This window comes from Oreochromis niloticus, linkage group LG17 (genome assembly GCF_001858045.2).
Source record: "Oreochromis niloticus isolate F11D_XX linkage group LG17, O_niloticus_UMD_NMBU, whole genome shotgun sequence".
In the NCBI taxonomy this organism is placed as follows: Eukaryota; Metazoa; Chordata; class Actinopteri; order Cichliformes; family Cichlidae; genus Oreochromis; species Oreochromis niloticus.
This window is the reverse complement of record NC_031981.2, coordinates 496,272-511,991: the sequence shown is the minus strand read 5'-3', so window position 1 is coordinate 511,991 and position 15,720 is coordinate 496,272. Positions and strand designations below refer to the sequence as shown.

At 43.3% G+C, this 15,720-nt stretch overlaps 1 protein-coding gene across 1 annotated transcript; it reads left to right on the top strand.

The window, feature by feature from the left end:
• The first annotated feature begins 5,758 nt into the window (after nucleotides 1-5,758).
• On the top strand, nucleotides 5,759-15,111 carry hspa14 (heat shock protein 14). Its single transcript, XM_003455637.5, has 14 exons — nucleotides 5,759-5,908; nucleotides 7,812-7,892; nucleotides 8,320-8,402; nucleotides 8,959-9,007; nucleotides 9,818-9,923; nucleotides 10,807-10,900; nucleotides 11,006-11,110; nucleotides 11,907-12,068; nucleotides 12,274-12,429; nucleotides 12,690-12,792; nucleotides 12,892-13,107; nucleotides 13,301-13,465; nucleotides 14,769-14,836; nucleotides 14,925-15,111. The coding sequence occupies exons 1-14, from the start codon at nucleotides 5,852-5,854 to the stop codon at nucleotides 15,001-15,003; spliced, it is 1,524 nt and encodes a 507-aa protein (XP_003455685.1). The 5' UTR covers nucleotides 5,759-5,851; the 3' UTR covers nucleotides 15,004-15,111.
• The last annotated feature ends 609 nt before the right edge of the window (nucleotides 15,112-15,720 follow it).

Below are 15,720 nucleotides of genomic sequence, written 5' to 3'. Positions count from 1 at the left end.
GTCCAGCTGTGCACAGCGAGTTATTATAATAGTGACGTTAAACTGTGTCGTGTGACCTGGGGTAGAAGAAGTCCTCCCCTCGCCGCCTCCACGTCTCAGCTAAGAGAGGTTTTAAGGTCCTAATATCCAACCTCATAATCTGCTAATAATAAAGCATTTTATTCTTAAGCAAAGACGAATCAAAATATACATTTGTTCACTGTATAAATGAGAAATCGAGTGAGAAAATGGGGTGACAGTGATTCTAAGTACTGTTAACGGGTGGAGCTGGTGGGTTTGTGCATGGCTGCTCATTTTTCTTAATGGGTTAGCAGGCAAGGCAGCTGGATGAGTTCGGACTGAGCGAGTCCCCTCACCTGCATCAACTACACTCTGCATACTTACTGGGTCACACTCGTACGGTCAGGACTTTTTAAAATCAGAGTCAAATCCAACTTCCTGTATGGGGTTGTGGCCCTGCAGGTGATACATTCTGTATGTTTGAAGCTTTATTTGATCTAGAAATGAAACTTGAATTCTTCCGTACATAAGACTGGTCGTTGTTTCTCACCACTAACTGGTTTGCATTTAATTCTCAATTCACTAGAGAATCCAGGAGGATTCCAAGAAGTACATAAAAGTCTGATGCTTCAGTCTATTCACGGATCATTTCTTATATTTGGGGAGACGTATTTTTTCACACTTTATTGACTTTTTGGTGTAAAAAGGAGACGGTGTAACATCTCCACAGAGGAATCTGGAAATGACACATTTGGATCTAAATTCAGACAGAAATTCACCGAAACAATCGAGGTGGATTAAACTTTTTGATAGGAACAAAAGTTCTTTATAAGATTTAACTACAAGAATAGAAACAGCTGTTCTTACTGACGGGCCTCGTTTTTCCAGTGAGGGAGACCCCCACCCGCCCCACTGCCTCCACTAAAAGCAGCAGAGCATTGTGCACCTCCTCTCCACCTGTGACCTCACGATCCACCTGCCGTAGGCAGAGTCTGGGCTCCTCCGTAAACATGACGTTGCTCCATGTGTTCAGGTTGCAGGACAGATGATGGCGACACCAGCACATCAGTGTGAGGGGCGGGCTTCCTGAAGTCTGGCCTGAGGTATCGGAAACTCCAAACAAGAGTCAATAACATAATAAGCTGTTTGACACTGGCAGAGAATATTTTATATATAAAGTTTATAATAATATAATATAAGGATTATTATAAAGTTTTTACTGGGCACAACCTGCATACTCAGCTCTGCTGGTCAACCCACAAATGTCAAATCAAATCAAATCAAATCACTTTTATTGTCACGTCACATGTGCAGGTACACTGGTACAGTACATGTGAGTGAAATTCTTGTGTGCGAGCTTCACAAGCAACAGAGTTGTGCAAAAAATACAATAACGTAAAACAAGAAAAATATAAAAATGGCTAATCTAAAAAGTAATAAATATGTGTACAATATATAAAGGTATATACATTACTGAACGTGTGTACTAAATATGTTTTTCTACGTGTGTGTGTGTGTGTGTGTGTGTGAGTGTGTATATAGTGTGTATATACATGTTTTACAAATGAAATAAGTAAACAATAAAATATGTAAAATATACAGAGGTTGGTATGTGCAAAACAGTGGCATTAATGTACAGTGTGGAGTGCATAATGTTGAAGTTCCAGTAGTGAGGGTGAGGTGTCTATGACGTGTTCAGCAGTCTGATGGCCTGGTGGAAAAAGCTGTCTCTCAGTCTGCTGGTTCGGGACCGGATGCTGCAGAACCTCCTTCCTGATGGAAGTAGTCTGAACAGTTTGTGGCTGGGGTGACTGGAGTCCTTGATGATCCTCCCCGCTTTCCTCAGGCACCGCTTCCTGTAGATGTCCTGGAGGGAGGGAAGCTCACCTCCAATTATCCGTTCAGCACACCGCACTACTCTCTGGAGAGCTTTACGGTTGTAGGCGGTGCTGTTGCCATACCAGGTGGTGATGCATCCAGTGAGGATGCTCTCAATGGCACAGCGATAGAAGGTCCTGAGGATGTGGGGGCTCATGCCGAATCTTTTCAGTCTCCTGAGAAAGAAGAGGCGCTGCTGCGCCTTCTTCACTGTCTTGTTTATGTGTACTGACCACGTAAGATCCTCAGCCAGATGTACACCAAGGAAGCGGAAGCTGCTCACTCTCTCCACAGCGGCGTCGTTGATGGTGATGGGGGTGTGTACTCCTCTGCACCTCCGGAAGTCCACTATCAACTCCTTTGTCTTTGCGACGTTGAGGGTGAGATGGTTGTCTTGACACCAGTGGGTCAGGGCGCTGACCTCCTCCCTGTAGGCCGTCTCATCACCGTTGGTGATAAGACCCACCACTGTAGTGTCGTCCGCAAACTTCACAATGATGTTGGAGTTGCTAGTGGCCGTGCAGTCGTAGGTGTAGAGTGAGTACAGGAGAGGGCTCAGTACACACCCCTGTGGAGCACCAGTGTTCAGTGTGATGGGGGATGAGGTGGTGCTGCCCAGCCTGACCACTTGGCGTCTGTCAGACAGGAAGTTAAGGATCCAGCTGCAGAGGGAGCTGCTCAGTCCTAGATCCTGCAGTTTCCTGTCCAGCTTCGAGGGAACGATGGTGTTGAATGCTGAGCTGTAATCTACAAACAGCATTCTCACATACATGTCTCTCTTCTCCAGGTGTGAGAGGGCAGCATGGAGTGTCAGGGCTATGGCATCATCAGTGGATCTATTGTGGCGGTATGCGAACTGTAGAGGGTCCAGTGAGTCGGGTAGTGCGGAGCAGATGAAGTCCCTGACCAGCTTCTCGAAGCATTTGCTCACGATGGGGGTCAGGGCTACAGGTCGCCAGTCGTTCAATGATGAGATGGTGGAGGATTTGGGTACCTGGACGATGGTGGCCATTTTGAAGCAGGCTGGGACTACAGACAGAGAGAGGGAAAGGTTGAAGATGTGTGTAAACACTCCAGCCAGCTGAGCCGCGCATGACTTGAGGACGCGGCCGGGAATCCCGTCCGGACCAGTAGCTTTGCGTGGGTTCACTCTCCTGAAGTACTTCCGCACATCCTCCTCAGACACAGTGTGCGCACTGACGTCATCCGCGGTGCGCACACTGTCCGGTCTCATGGTGTTCGCTGTGTCGAATCTAGCGTAGAATACGTTTAGATCCTCACACAGAGAGGCCGTGGTCTGCGGTGTGCTGGTTTTCCAGCACACCGCAATGTGGCACCAATCATTCAGAAATAAACAGCTATGAGGTTCACTGCCAGTCAGTGTTATTATAACAAAGAAAGAGTTGACCAAACAAAAATATCCTTACTTATTGTGTAAGTTTACATATATATACAATTAAATTACTGTGTGTAAATGATATTAAATCTAATTTATGTGTGTGTGAAGCGTCGTAGCAGAGCCCTGCGTGCGATTATTTTCTACTGCATTTCTGACCATTAGCGTTTCCTGCACAAACCCACAGCAGGACTCTGCTTCATGGTTTTACTGGACGGTGTTACTGCAGTAATGAATGCCTGAGGTTTTAAAAGCGCTCTGATGTGATTTATTGTATGTTTACTGTTAATTATATCAACATAATATGAACTGTTAGCTATCACACAGCAGCAGCTCTTATTCCAGGGGAATTTCTAATTTTCCTAACAGCAAAAACATACTATGTAGTATGGCAGTACTGCAGTAACAGAAGTGACTGTAGGATGAGAATCAGAAATGTTCAGCCATTTTTATGTTTGCTTTTACTTTGTGATTATCAGGTTACCATTTCTGTGATTTAAGGTTTTTTAAGTTGTTCAGTGATCATTTAATAAGCGTTTAATAAAGAGTCTGAAGTATAATAAGGTCAATCAATGTAGCTGATAATCAGACACCACTTCCTTTGGTGGCGATGGCTCTTTGTCCCGGATCATCCAGCCAGGCTTCACACTCTTCTCCCAGGAAGCTAAAATGCTTCTCAGCTCCACAACTTTCAGTTTTTTAAGCCCATCATTACTCAGATCCTTCAGAAGAGGCACTACAGACTGGACACAGACCTTTTTTAAAGCTGTACTACAAGTACACGAGTATTTGTCCCAAGCTATTTGATCCAGCTATTTTTAAGCTCTCTAAAAAAAATTCCCCAAAGTTCTAAAAATTCCAGAGACTGAGGTTCAGTTCAATGCACACAGACATCTAAGTGCTGGGCTTAAATTACATAACATACATGTAAGTATGTAGTCCCATTACTTATAGGCAATTATCATAGCTTTTAATTGCCATGTCCTCTCGTTGGGTCTGTGTTTCCTGATTCAGCTACAGTCCATTCATGATGTTGCAGAGACTGTCCACAATCTGTCAGTCTCTCTTTTGGGTGCAAATTTGGATGAAATTGGGACGATGTTCTCAGTTAAACTAGTGGTGCTGATAGTCTAGAACTTCAAGTGTTCCCATAATCTGTCCACATCGTCTCATATTTTTACCTCAGCAGGAACAATAGCAGCCACTGTTCAGCTGTAAACAACAGTGGTGATATTCATGACCTCAGTCAGTAGGGCCCAGTTTATAGAGTTAATCGTTTCCTCAGGACAAGACTGCAGACTGATATCACTGTTGCTCAGTCAAGCAGGCCATTCTAACACATAACCTTATAAATAGGATGACAGAGAGGTTTATTTATCCATCCATCCATCCATTCGCTTCCGCTTATCCTTTTCAGGGTCGCGGGGGCGCTGGAGCCTATCCCAGCTGTCATAGGGCGAGAGGCGGGGTACGCCCTGGACAGGTCGCCAGTCTGTCGCAGGGCTAACATACAGGGACAGACAACCATTCACACTCACATTCACTCGCGCATTTACACCTAGTGGCAATTTGCATTATCCAATTAACCTATCCCCACAAGCTGCATGTCTTTGGACGGTGGGAGGAAGCCGGAGTACCCGGAGAGAACCCACGCAAACACGGGGAGAACATGCAAACTCCACACAGAAAGACCCCGGCCTGATGGCGGAATTGAACTCAGGACCTTCTTGCCGTGCCTGGCACGGAGGTTTATTTACTTTGTACATAAATGCTTTGTATTCTCTTAACAACAGTGTCCTTTTATTAACAGATATAAATCTTTATGCATCAGGCTCCGCCCTCAACTAGTTTCAGTCTATTTTGGGTACTTCCCAGCATAATGACTTAGTCACGTACCAGATACTAAAATTAGTTCCATAGATATTTTGGACAGTGATACAGTAGATTTCAACTGAAATAATGCAGATATAATTGAAGTAGAGAGGTTTTGTCATGTGTGTTAATTTGTGGACCGAAAAACAGACAAGGAATCAAAAAGCGAGCCATTTATTCTGGCTAATTAAAGAAAACACACTACCAACATATGAAAGCACTTGGAACTTTTCTGTATTTTTGAAGTGGTCTTGAGCAGATGTGGAGGCTTTAAGCAGCCTGTCACAAAAACACAATTGACACACGTACTTAGTTATAGTCTGAAATATGTTTACAAATACCGGTAATAAAAGCAGAATATCTACAGAATTAGTGCAAAAGGAGAATCAAAGAGTGTCAGCCATGCACATTTGATTTGTTTCAGTTTCACGTACATCAAACTGAAACGGTCGTTTGTTGTTTGTCGCTGTTTCTTTAAAGATGTGACTGGTTAGTAGGTAACTACAATCATACAGCCACAAAGTTACCTGCAAAACAAATCATGAATACAAACAAGGATATTAGAGTAAAACAAAAATAAATATCTGTACTCCAGAAAAACTACATGCTTTTGTTTTGAACTACTCCAAGAGGAAATTCTTCCGGTTCAAAGGTGAGGTGAACCGGATCCATGTTTGTCGGTCTTTTGAGCTGAGGGCTTGCGGCATGTCGGCGATTGGGGTTCATTTCGGTTATACATCCGCTTGTGTGGCGATATTTAAGGTGAGTATCGCTTCATGAAACCTCACATCTTGTTTTTAATGTGAATATTTGATCTTAAATGTCCTGAAGGATGGCGGTGCTCGATAAGCTGCTGGCAAAGTGGATATAAGTCAATGAATTGTTTAAGTTAGTTCAGTACGTGGGTAAAATAAGGAAAGAGGATTATATCCAGATTCTTCATCTCAGATTAATAACTAAGCATTTTAAACTGGGACACAGTTTGGTGCTGCGATAGGAGAACGATGCCAAACACATGAGAAAACTGAGTTGTCCAGTATTGTACTTGGACAACATCCACCTCTGACACCACCTTTAGAGTCCAGCTCCACCCCAACATGATTTAGAGATAACCTTAAACTCCTGGATGGCCTTCCCAAAGCCCCGCCCCCAACCTTATAGTGTGGACTGCAGGGTGGGCTACACCACGTGATTTAAGTGAACCTCCAAGAAAAAGGGTCAAATATGTGGACAGAAACTTGATGATGGTCAAAGTGGAGCTTGCTAAGGAAACTTGAACTAAATATTAGTGGAGATTAATGTTTATATTTCAGCTTTTGTGTACATAAAACCACACAGCTGTGTGGATGCTGAGGTACATAGTAGAGTGATTCCTATAAACTGATGTGGAGAAGGACCAGCTGTCCTCTGAGCCCCTGAATGACTGAACTCCATCGCTCAGGGAGAGCCCCTCCACCTTTCAGAGAAAACTAACTTTTCGCCGCTTGTATCTGCAATATAATTTTTTGCTTTTTAAAAGAACCAAAAATAATAGTGTGAACAAAAAGATCAGATCAAGATTAACAGGTTTATGGCATTTCTCAACAACGATGCGCCATCTGGTGGCAGGTGGCAGCATAACATTTAGGACACAACATTTGGGTATCAATAAAGGTAAAAGAATTAAATTCTTCTTCTTCTTCTTCTTATAATTATTATTGACTAGTACTTCTGGTACCGACTAGTGACATCACTACTGACGGTGAGTAATCATGTAGATCCCTGGTTGAAACTGTCACAGCTGCAAACGTCATATTAAACTTTAGAAAGATTAACAATGCAGCGTCACTCAAGTTCATATGTGTGTAAAGGCAGACGAGTGAATACTTTGGCAGTATAGTGTAAGTTCAGACTTGTGCTCCCAGTCTTTGCTTTTTAAAGTCATTAGAGATTACTTTGTCCACTTTTTCCACCCTGGAAAAAGAAGATTCAGACTAAAGGTGCTGACAGGCTGACGCTTGGCCTGCATACTTGTTACTGTAAAAACTATCCAGCTACCCTTTTTTATACAACAGCCTTAACCTATTACAAAGTGCACAAAGGAACACAGAAACTGCACCCAGGCCACTGCAGCCTTTCAGCATGTTGGGTCTTAAATCCAAGCAAGTTTTAGAAGTTTCACATTTTAGGAAACTTGAATCTAAAAAATGAAAATGTTGGAGTCTAACAGGCTGTTTGCAGCTGCATCATTGCTGCGTTCCTGTAATGGCAAACTAAGTAAAATGCGTCAACTTCCACAAACCTTAATTACATATTACTTTGAGGAGGCTGAACAGCCTCTTGTCTCGTTTCATCTCACGATTACACAAAACCTGTCGTGACTCTCTGATTATTAAGGCTCAGTTCATATTTATGCTGCATGTTAATTTGGGGTTTTTCAAGTAATTCAACAGTAAAACCAGTTACGTCTTTCCACTCCAGTCAAACAACAGTCTTATGCCATGTAGTCAAGGTTCCTTGGACCAAGCTGACTTCAGTCATCTCTGCAGCTTAGATTCATACATGAAATATATGTGAATAAGTGAGCCTGGAAATCAGCTGCTGATGCATCTGAATATCCAAGAGTTTTGAGCAAAGTATATATTTAAGTGCTTCTGAATGTATGCTGTGTGTTTGTGTTGTTTAGGATGGACGGGCTGATGTGGTGGCTAACGATGCAGGAGACAGAGTAACTCCAACTGTGGTGGGCTACAGAGACACTGAACAGGTACGACTTTGGCTTCACTTCTCTTTAAATTGGGTTTGTGCCTGACTCATGCACTCAGTCTTTCCTGTTAGCACTAAGCATCATATTGGCTTTGCACAATATCTGTATAGAAGAAATGTTGATGACCACATCAATAAAAAATATTGCTAAAATATTTGCAGTATTAAAAGTAACTGAGAAGTTCGTCTGTTATCACAGGTCACATGTTTCTGTGGTAATATTCTTGTCATATCACCTTATAGTGTCTAGTATAGATCTGTCTGCTGTTTGCTTTTTGGGGGGTTTTATGTTTTGGAACTTGTAGAAGATGATTTTTTGCATTGAGGTGCAGAATTATTCTTACATTACTGACGGCTGCTTCCTGTACATGTGAGATATCTACTGCAGCAGCCTATGGCAGCCTTTTAACCTCTGACCTCTTCTGCAGATTGTAGGTATAGCGGCAAAACAGGGACGGGTCCGCAACGCTGCCAGTACGGTCATCAAAGTGAAACAAGTGCTCGGGAGAAGGTGACACAGCTGATGATGTTTTCTTTACAAATGTGAAACCTACAGGATATGCAGTGTTATTAATTATTAATAACTCACTTTACTTAATTTAATTAAATAACTGGGAGAAAATGTGTAAAAGCAACATTATGCAGCTCTAACATAGAAAATGATGATGGTGCTTGTTCGGATTGATTGTATCATCACACGTGGACATCAGTCTGGTTTCTCCTCTGGGAAAAACAATTAACACTGTGGCAGGAATATGGAGGCTCCTGTACTCTCTGCTACATCCAGTCAAACACCTGAGACAGACCATCTGCTGTTACATATGAGAGGTTGGCTTTGAGCAGAGCCCATGTAGTAGTTACTCAGTGAGCTCCAGTAGAAAAGAAAAGTAATGTTTTTGAGACAGAAATGACAAAAGTTAAATTTCTGACAACATTTTGCTCATGCTGTGATATTTGTAGCCGAGCGAGGACGGAACAAGTGTAGTGTTATTATTTATTATCCATGACATCCTGTGGACAGCAACTCATAACTGTGTGTGCGTTTTTTACTCTCTCTGACTGAAAAGCTTTGATGACCCAGAGATACAAAGACACAGAACGGAGACCAAATGTCAGGTAGGTTTCTTCACAGATGTCCAAATAACTGAATCTAAACCCTCCGAAAGACCCTGCAGACCAAAAGTCAGGAGATCCACACAGTTTGGATCCTGGAGTTTTACAGATGGCAGGAGACGGTGCTGAGCCAGCTCGTCTCATTTTTAACACTTTTTCTGTTCTCACAATTTTAAAAAGTTGCCTCAGGTCTTCTTTTATTTAAAGGTGATGATCCATTAATGTTAAACAGCCCTGTCTCAGACTTCTCCCTCCTGAATAAATCCTTAAATCCCAGGTAGATTTAACGGTTTAGATTTGATAATAAACTTTCACATGTTTTTCAGCCACACAGGACGAGGCACGCTGCTGTGGCTATCACTGATGAGCTCATCAGGACTGAATCGTATTGACGTGTCTTACTCGTGGATCCCTCTGATGTTGGATTCAGTAGATAATGAATGAATTGTTCTGTAGGGATATATTTTCAGTCGTATGGTCTGTAAAATATGGTTTACAGACTGTGACCACTTAGAGGAAAAAGGATTTACTGTAAACGATTTACAGATAACTGCAGTTTGTTTTCTTATTTACATTTTACACATAATTCTAACTACACATTGGCATTACTTACACTGAGAAGTACTATTCCATTATATTATCATTATTAGTTTTTTAAAAGCTGCCTTTAGCAGCACACATGCTGAGATTTTAACTTCCTGAAAATGCCAGTTTATGGTCTGTGAGAGAGTTTCTCTGAAACGATCTGTGATAACAGGACAAAAACACACTGAGTTTGGTTTTGTTGAGTCTGAGGATGTTTTGTGTGTTTAGGTTGTCAGCAGAGAAAACAAACCTTTTTATGAGATCACATCAGGACAGCAGCCAAAGTATGTTGCTCCAGAAGATGTCGCAAAACTCATCTTCCAGAAAATGAAAGGTAAACACATCTGTTAGTGTGAAAATGTTCTTCATTAGTTCCAAGGAGCCAAAGTTTCTTGTAGATTTATTATTATTTTTTATGTGGTCTTTAGTGATGGTCCTCCAGGCTTTCTGCAGCAGCGGTGGCCAACTCCAGGCCTCGAGGGCCGGTGTTCTGCAGGTTTCAGATCTCACCCTGGGTCAACACACCTGAATCACATGATTAGTTCATTACCAGGCCTCTGGAGAACTTCAAGACATGTTGAGGAGGTCATTTGGCCGTTTAAATCAGCTGTGTTGGATCACGGACATGTCTAAAACCTGCAGGACACCGGCCCTCGAGGCCTGGAGTTGGACACCGCTGCTGTTGGCAAAGTCTTACTCAACAAGTACTCGTTATCGCACAACACCGCCCTGAGGCAACAAAAGGAAAAACATGGAGAATTTAAAAAACACTTCATATAAGCTTCATACAAACACATTTTTGTTTTTACAGTTTATATATTTTTAAATATTATTACTGGGGCAAACATTGTCAGCTTCTCACAACATGTGGTCCTCTGATTTCCCACGATCAAATCGTCCTCATTGGACATTTGATACTTTTTAAAACTCTCTAATTGACTGACATCTGTCCAACAGCTAAAGCCTAAAGGCAAAACTGGGTCATGCAAAAGAACGATGCTCATCTATTACACACTGACTGAAAGTGGACTCAGACCTCAGTGAACTGAGCAGTACTGTAATAATATCCTGGTGTTTGTCATGTGAGCTTGTGTTTCACTTCAGAAGGATGAGATTTTTGTAATGACCTGATATGTAAAGCCTCAGAAATGAATTATGGGTATTCAGTTTTTCTGTAAATAAAGTTATCACCTGACTGATTATTCCTGTTTTCACAGAAACGGCTCAGTCAGCTCTGGGAGGGTCGGATGTAAGCGATGCTGTCATTACTGTTCCCTCAGAGTTTGCACATGCTCAGAAGCGTGCTCTTAGGTAGGTACTACCTGTAACAATCTGGCCTTTTTTATGTCACTTTGAAAATATTTATTATTTCAGTTTGTGTTTTTAATCGTCTGCCACCTTCTCTGTTTCATTCAGGAACGCAGCTGAAGCTGCAGGGTTCAATGTCCTGAGGCTAATCCACGAGCCTGCTGCTGCTTTGCTGGCCTATAACATCGGACAGGAGTCGCCGTCAGGGAAGAGGTGTGTTTGAGGAAAGGAACACCTCAGATTTCATTATGGTCATTGGTTTAAAACTGACGTGGTCGGTGTGTACCCGAAACTGCATGAACTCTCCTAAAGGCATCTAAGGAGGATGGGACTGGCATTACTTCTACCACCTGATCGAACTGGTAGAATCAGCTGGTATCTCTCAGCCTAACATTAGCTTGGGGTCCTTTATAACCTGTGTTGGCAAGCAGGGATCGACGCTCCTGCTGATCCGAGCCTGATCCACAGTGCAGATGTGAATGTGTTTAGGTTTGGAAAAAACTTTATCCAACAACATGTTTAAAGAAAACCTGAGCATCTAAAATCATTGTGGGAGTTCTGCTCGACCTCTTCCACTGATACCTGCTCAACTCCACTCGATTACAGACGTTTTCCTGTACCACTGATGTCCAGGGGTCGTTATAGCAACCCAGTCCAAAGTCCACTGATGTCATTTGTATGCAATACAAACACAACAACATCAGTGGAGGACACGTTAGGCCTGCTGCTCAGTGTGTGGCTCTTTTTAAAGTCAGACTCTGGGACCACGGCGTGGTCTCATGAAGGAGACGCTTTCATTACTCATCGAGTGACGCCACTGACTAGCCAATCGGGGCTGTCTGCTGATGTCACATTTTCAGATTTGCTGTGTCTGTGTGCGCGTGTGTGTGTGTGTGTGTGTGTGTGTGTGTGTGTGTGTCAGCTACCAGCAGACAGAGCAGTCACCATTTGAATGAATTTTCCACTTTTACACCTTGTTGTCCTTTAACGATCTGTTCTGTCTCCACAGTCACGTCCTCGTCTACAAGCTCGGTGGGACGTCCCTGAGCGTGACAGTGCTGCAGGTCAATGGAGGAATGTTCCTGTGTCGCAGCACTCACACTGACCACAGCATCGGAGGAGAGGCTTTCACTCAGGCCTTAGCGCAGCACCTCGCCTCAGAATTCAAACGGTACCAACCGAACATCAAAGTTTGAACGATTTACTAAGAAGGATAAAAGCAAAAGACGAACACACTTCTGGGCAACATCTTAAAGATTTTTCTGTATGTTTGAGTCTGTGTAGCTGCCCTCACTCTGTGTGTGTGTGTGTGTGTGTGTGTGTGTGTGTGTGTGTGTGTGTGTGTGTGTGTGTGTCTGTGTCTGTGTGTTGTACAGCACGTTTAAGCACGATGTGAGCTCTAATCCTCGGGCTATGTTGAAGCTGATGAATGGTGCAGAGATGGCCAAGCACTCCCTGTCCTCCCTGGGTTCAGCCAACTGCTTCGTTGACTCCCTTCATGATGGTATCGACTTTGAGTGCAGCGTCTCCAGGTGAGCTATTGTGTCGACACACAGATTGTAAGAAAACTGAATATCAATATTATCGTTAGCTGAGCCTGAGCTAAAGCTGGATGTGGACCGAAACATTTGAGATAAACGTTTGAAACCATAAAGCTAACGAATAAAAACTAAATGAAATAAATTGAGCAACAAAATTTGTTTGTTAAATGTCTTTTACAAACACACATTATTCTGATAACTGTGAGATATTTTTGTCCTTAGTGACCACCTCTCTGCGTTATTACTTTTAGAGCTCGATTTGAGCTGCTCTGCTCTTCACTCTTCAACAAAAGCATCCAGCCAATCAAAGCCGTCCTCGAGGAGGCGGGTCTTACACCTCACAGCATTAGCAAGGTACGGTGTGCAGGTCTTTACTGATGCATGAATGATGGCATAGCTGTATGTTAAATAAAAAAGCCGCTCCTCGATCGCTGCCATGAGTCTGTGTTGTAGGTGGTTCTTTGCGGCGGCTCGGCCAGAATTCCTCGTCTGCAGCAGATGATCCGTGAAATGTTTCCGGATGTGGAGCTTCTCAACTCGGCACCTCCTGACGAGGTCATCGCTGTGGGTGCAGCCCTGGAGGCGGGTCTGCTGGTTGGCAGAGATGGCCTTACCCCAGAGGAAGACTCTGTCACAGTGGATGTGTCTTCCATTGACGTACTAGTAAAAGTACTGAGACCTCAGAGAAACATTCATCTTATGTTGCACATAATTTACAAATAGCAGTCTTTGTTGCATGCACATGAACGTAAATGTTTCAGCTCTGCAGAGCTAGTCTTTGTACACTACTTATATATTTGTACATAAAATCATTCTTTAATACTGTAATACATTTCTAACTGCTTCTGTCTGACTTTTGGAGGAGATGGATGAGTCTGGAGCTGAGATGTTCACGGTTCTCCTTCCTGTGGGCACACCCCTCCCTGCCCACAGACATCACATCCTCAGGGGGGACGGAAAACTGTCCTCCCTGTGTTTGGAGATTTACCAGCGATGCATCACAGAGCAGCCGGAGAAGCTGTCCAAGGTAAGCACAAACAAGGCATCAGACGTCTGCTGCTTTTACTTCCTGTGTACCTGCTGGTACAAGTCACAGTTTATGAACTGGTTTAGAAAAATGTCACAAACAAGCTGGGAACCATGTTGGGATGTGTTTGCATTTTAGCAACTTGGCCAAAAGTCCGGTGATGTCATTTGTTTGCGACACAAACACAACAATGGAGGACATTAAGGTGAAAGTATGCTTGTTAAGCTGATGTTAAGCGTCTGCACCTTGTTGCTGAGCCGAGGCTTCCTGCAGCAGTTAGTGAGCTTCATCTGAACATGTTTGTACTCCGATAATATGAGAAGGAAAAAACTAGTCTAAAGTCTAAGCAGAGACACCGTCCTCTCCGTGGACTCGGCCTCGTGCTCGTCTCAGCACTGATGGTGAAGTGTCTCCTAGAACAGATGCCCCATGTTGTCACTTACCTGGACAAGACCAGGTGCACTATGGGAAGAAAGCAAGCCAGAGTTGATGACTTGGCCAATGTTCTCCTGGGAAATTTTGGGTCCTACCGTCCATGTAGATGTTACTTTGGCACATAGTACCTCAGCATTCTCACAGACCATATAAACCCTTTCAGGGAAATGTTTTCTCTGAGGTGTTCCCGAGTTTTAGGCTTGGCCTGTAAATTCCTCAGATCACCATCCAATAAAGCAACCGGTGGAGAAACTCTGTGGATCCATGAAGGACCAGAACCTCGCAGCTAACAGGGCTAGGTGCCTTCGAGTGGAGTCCACGCTTCAACGCTTCTGAGTGCGTTGGCAGAAAAAGGGGGACCAACATATTAATAGGCAGGTGTTCATGATGTTATGACAGGTATTTGTTCCCACCCTCACTGTGGTGACGAGCTTTAGGACCGAAAGAACAACACGTGAACTTTGTGTGGAGGGCGGCTGACCTGCACACGGGGTGAAGGACTCGAGAGGAGCTCGGAGTGGAGCTGCTACTTCTCCACATCAGAAGAAGCCGGTTGTGGTAGTTTGGACTAGAATGTCTGGACGGGCATAACATTAGTGATGGGTGACGTGTGCTGGGCCCTGCAGTGCAGACCCACGACACTCCGGAGAGATTAGGTCTCGGCTGCTTGAAGGTTTCTCTGCTTAGGCTGCTGCCTAATTTCCCCTTGTGGGACAATAAAGAAATTGATTGATTGATTGATTGATTGCCCCTGTGATCCAGGATGGATAAGCCAGAGAAAATCATTATCATCATTGTTATTATTATTGTTATTATTATTATTAGAATCATTGTCAGCTTCCTGCTTATGTGTTTGTGTTTGTCACAGATTGTTTTTAGGGACCTTCAGCCCACAGAGGAGGCTCACAGCATTGACACTGTGGTGACCATGAAAAGGTATTTCCTTCCTGGGTAACATCAAGTGTCACGTGATGTGATTGTGATGTTGTTGCAAACATGTATATATTTCTTCTTTATGTTGCAGCGATGGCTCCATTCATCTTTCCTGTGTAGAACAGGGCACTGGAAGGTCAGAGGTCGTCACCATAGCAGCTGCATCATGACGTGTTTTCCAAACAACATACGAAGCATGGTCTCAGTGCGATGTTATTTTCTGTTTTTTACTCAACAAGCTTATTAAACGTGTGTTTCTGACTCCTTGTTCAAACTGACTTCAGGCACGTTTGTCGTCACATTTGTTCTCTTTGCTGTAGTTTAATAGCAAACATTTGTAAGCAAAACTAAGACTGAATACTTGGTTATGTCAGTTATGCTAATCTATATAGAGTATGTACCTGAGGAATTCTTGTATAGTTAATAATGAAAATTGCAAGTAGCTGTATCCAAGTTTTACAAAGTGTGTGTTTATAACACACACACGAAAAATGCCTGACAGTATCCACTCAGAAAGACCACAGCCTGATGGTGGACTCGAACTCAGGACCTTCTTGCTTCTTGCCACTGTGCTGCCCAGAGGTTGTTGTCGTGTCAAATGGTTAAAACAGTCTTGGTCCCAATCTCTGGACCACAGAACAGGATGAGCGCGCACACGTGTTTCGTTCAGCCTCCTGTAGTTGAAACTTAGATCAGCATACAGATTACTGCTTCTCACAGACTTGTAGCATGACTTTAATATGATTTCTGCTTTCAACAGTTTGTGAAGCTGACAGGTGAGGTGAAAGGTCATGAAGTGTTCTTCTACAAACAGAGCCAGGGCTTAAAGTGGTCCACAACAGACCAGTGCACTGACACACCGAGGCTCTCAGGAGGGAGACAAGAAT

Coding starts and splice junctions, on each gene's coding strand:
- hspa14 (XM_003455637.5), top strand. CDS start 5,852: ATGTCGGCGATTGGGGTTCATTTCGGTTATACATCCGCTTGTGTGGCG. Junction 5,909..7,811: donor CTTGTGTGGCGATATTTAAG/GTGAGTATCGCT, acceptor TGTGTTGTTTAG/GATGGACGGGCTGATGTGGT. Junction 13,466..14,768: donor AGCCGGAGAAGCTGTCCAAG/GTAAGCACAAAC, acceptor TGTTTGTCACAG/ATTGTTTTTAGGGACCTTCA.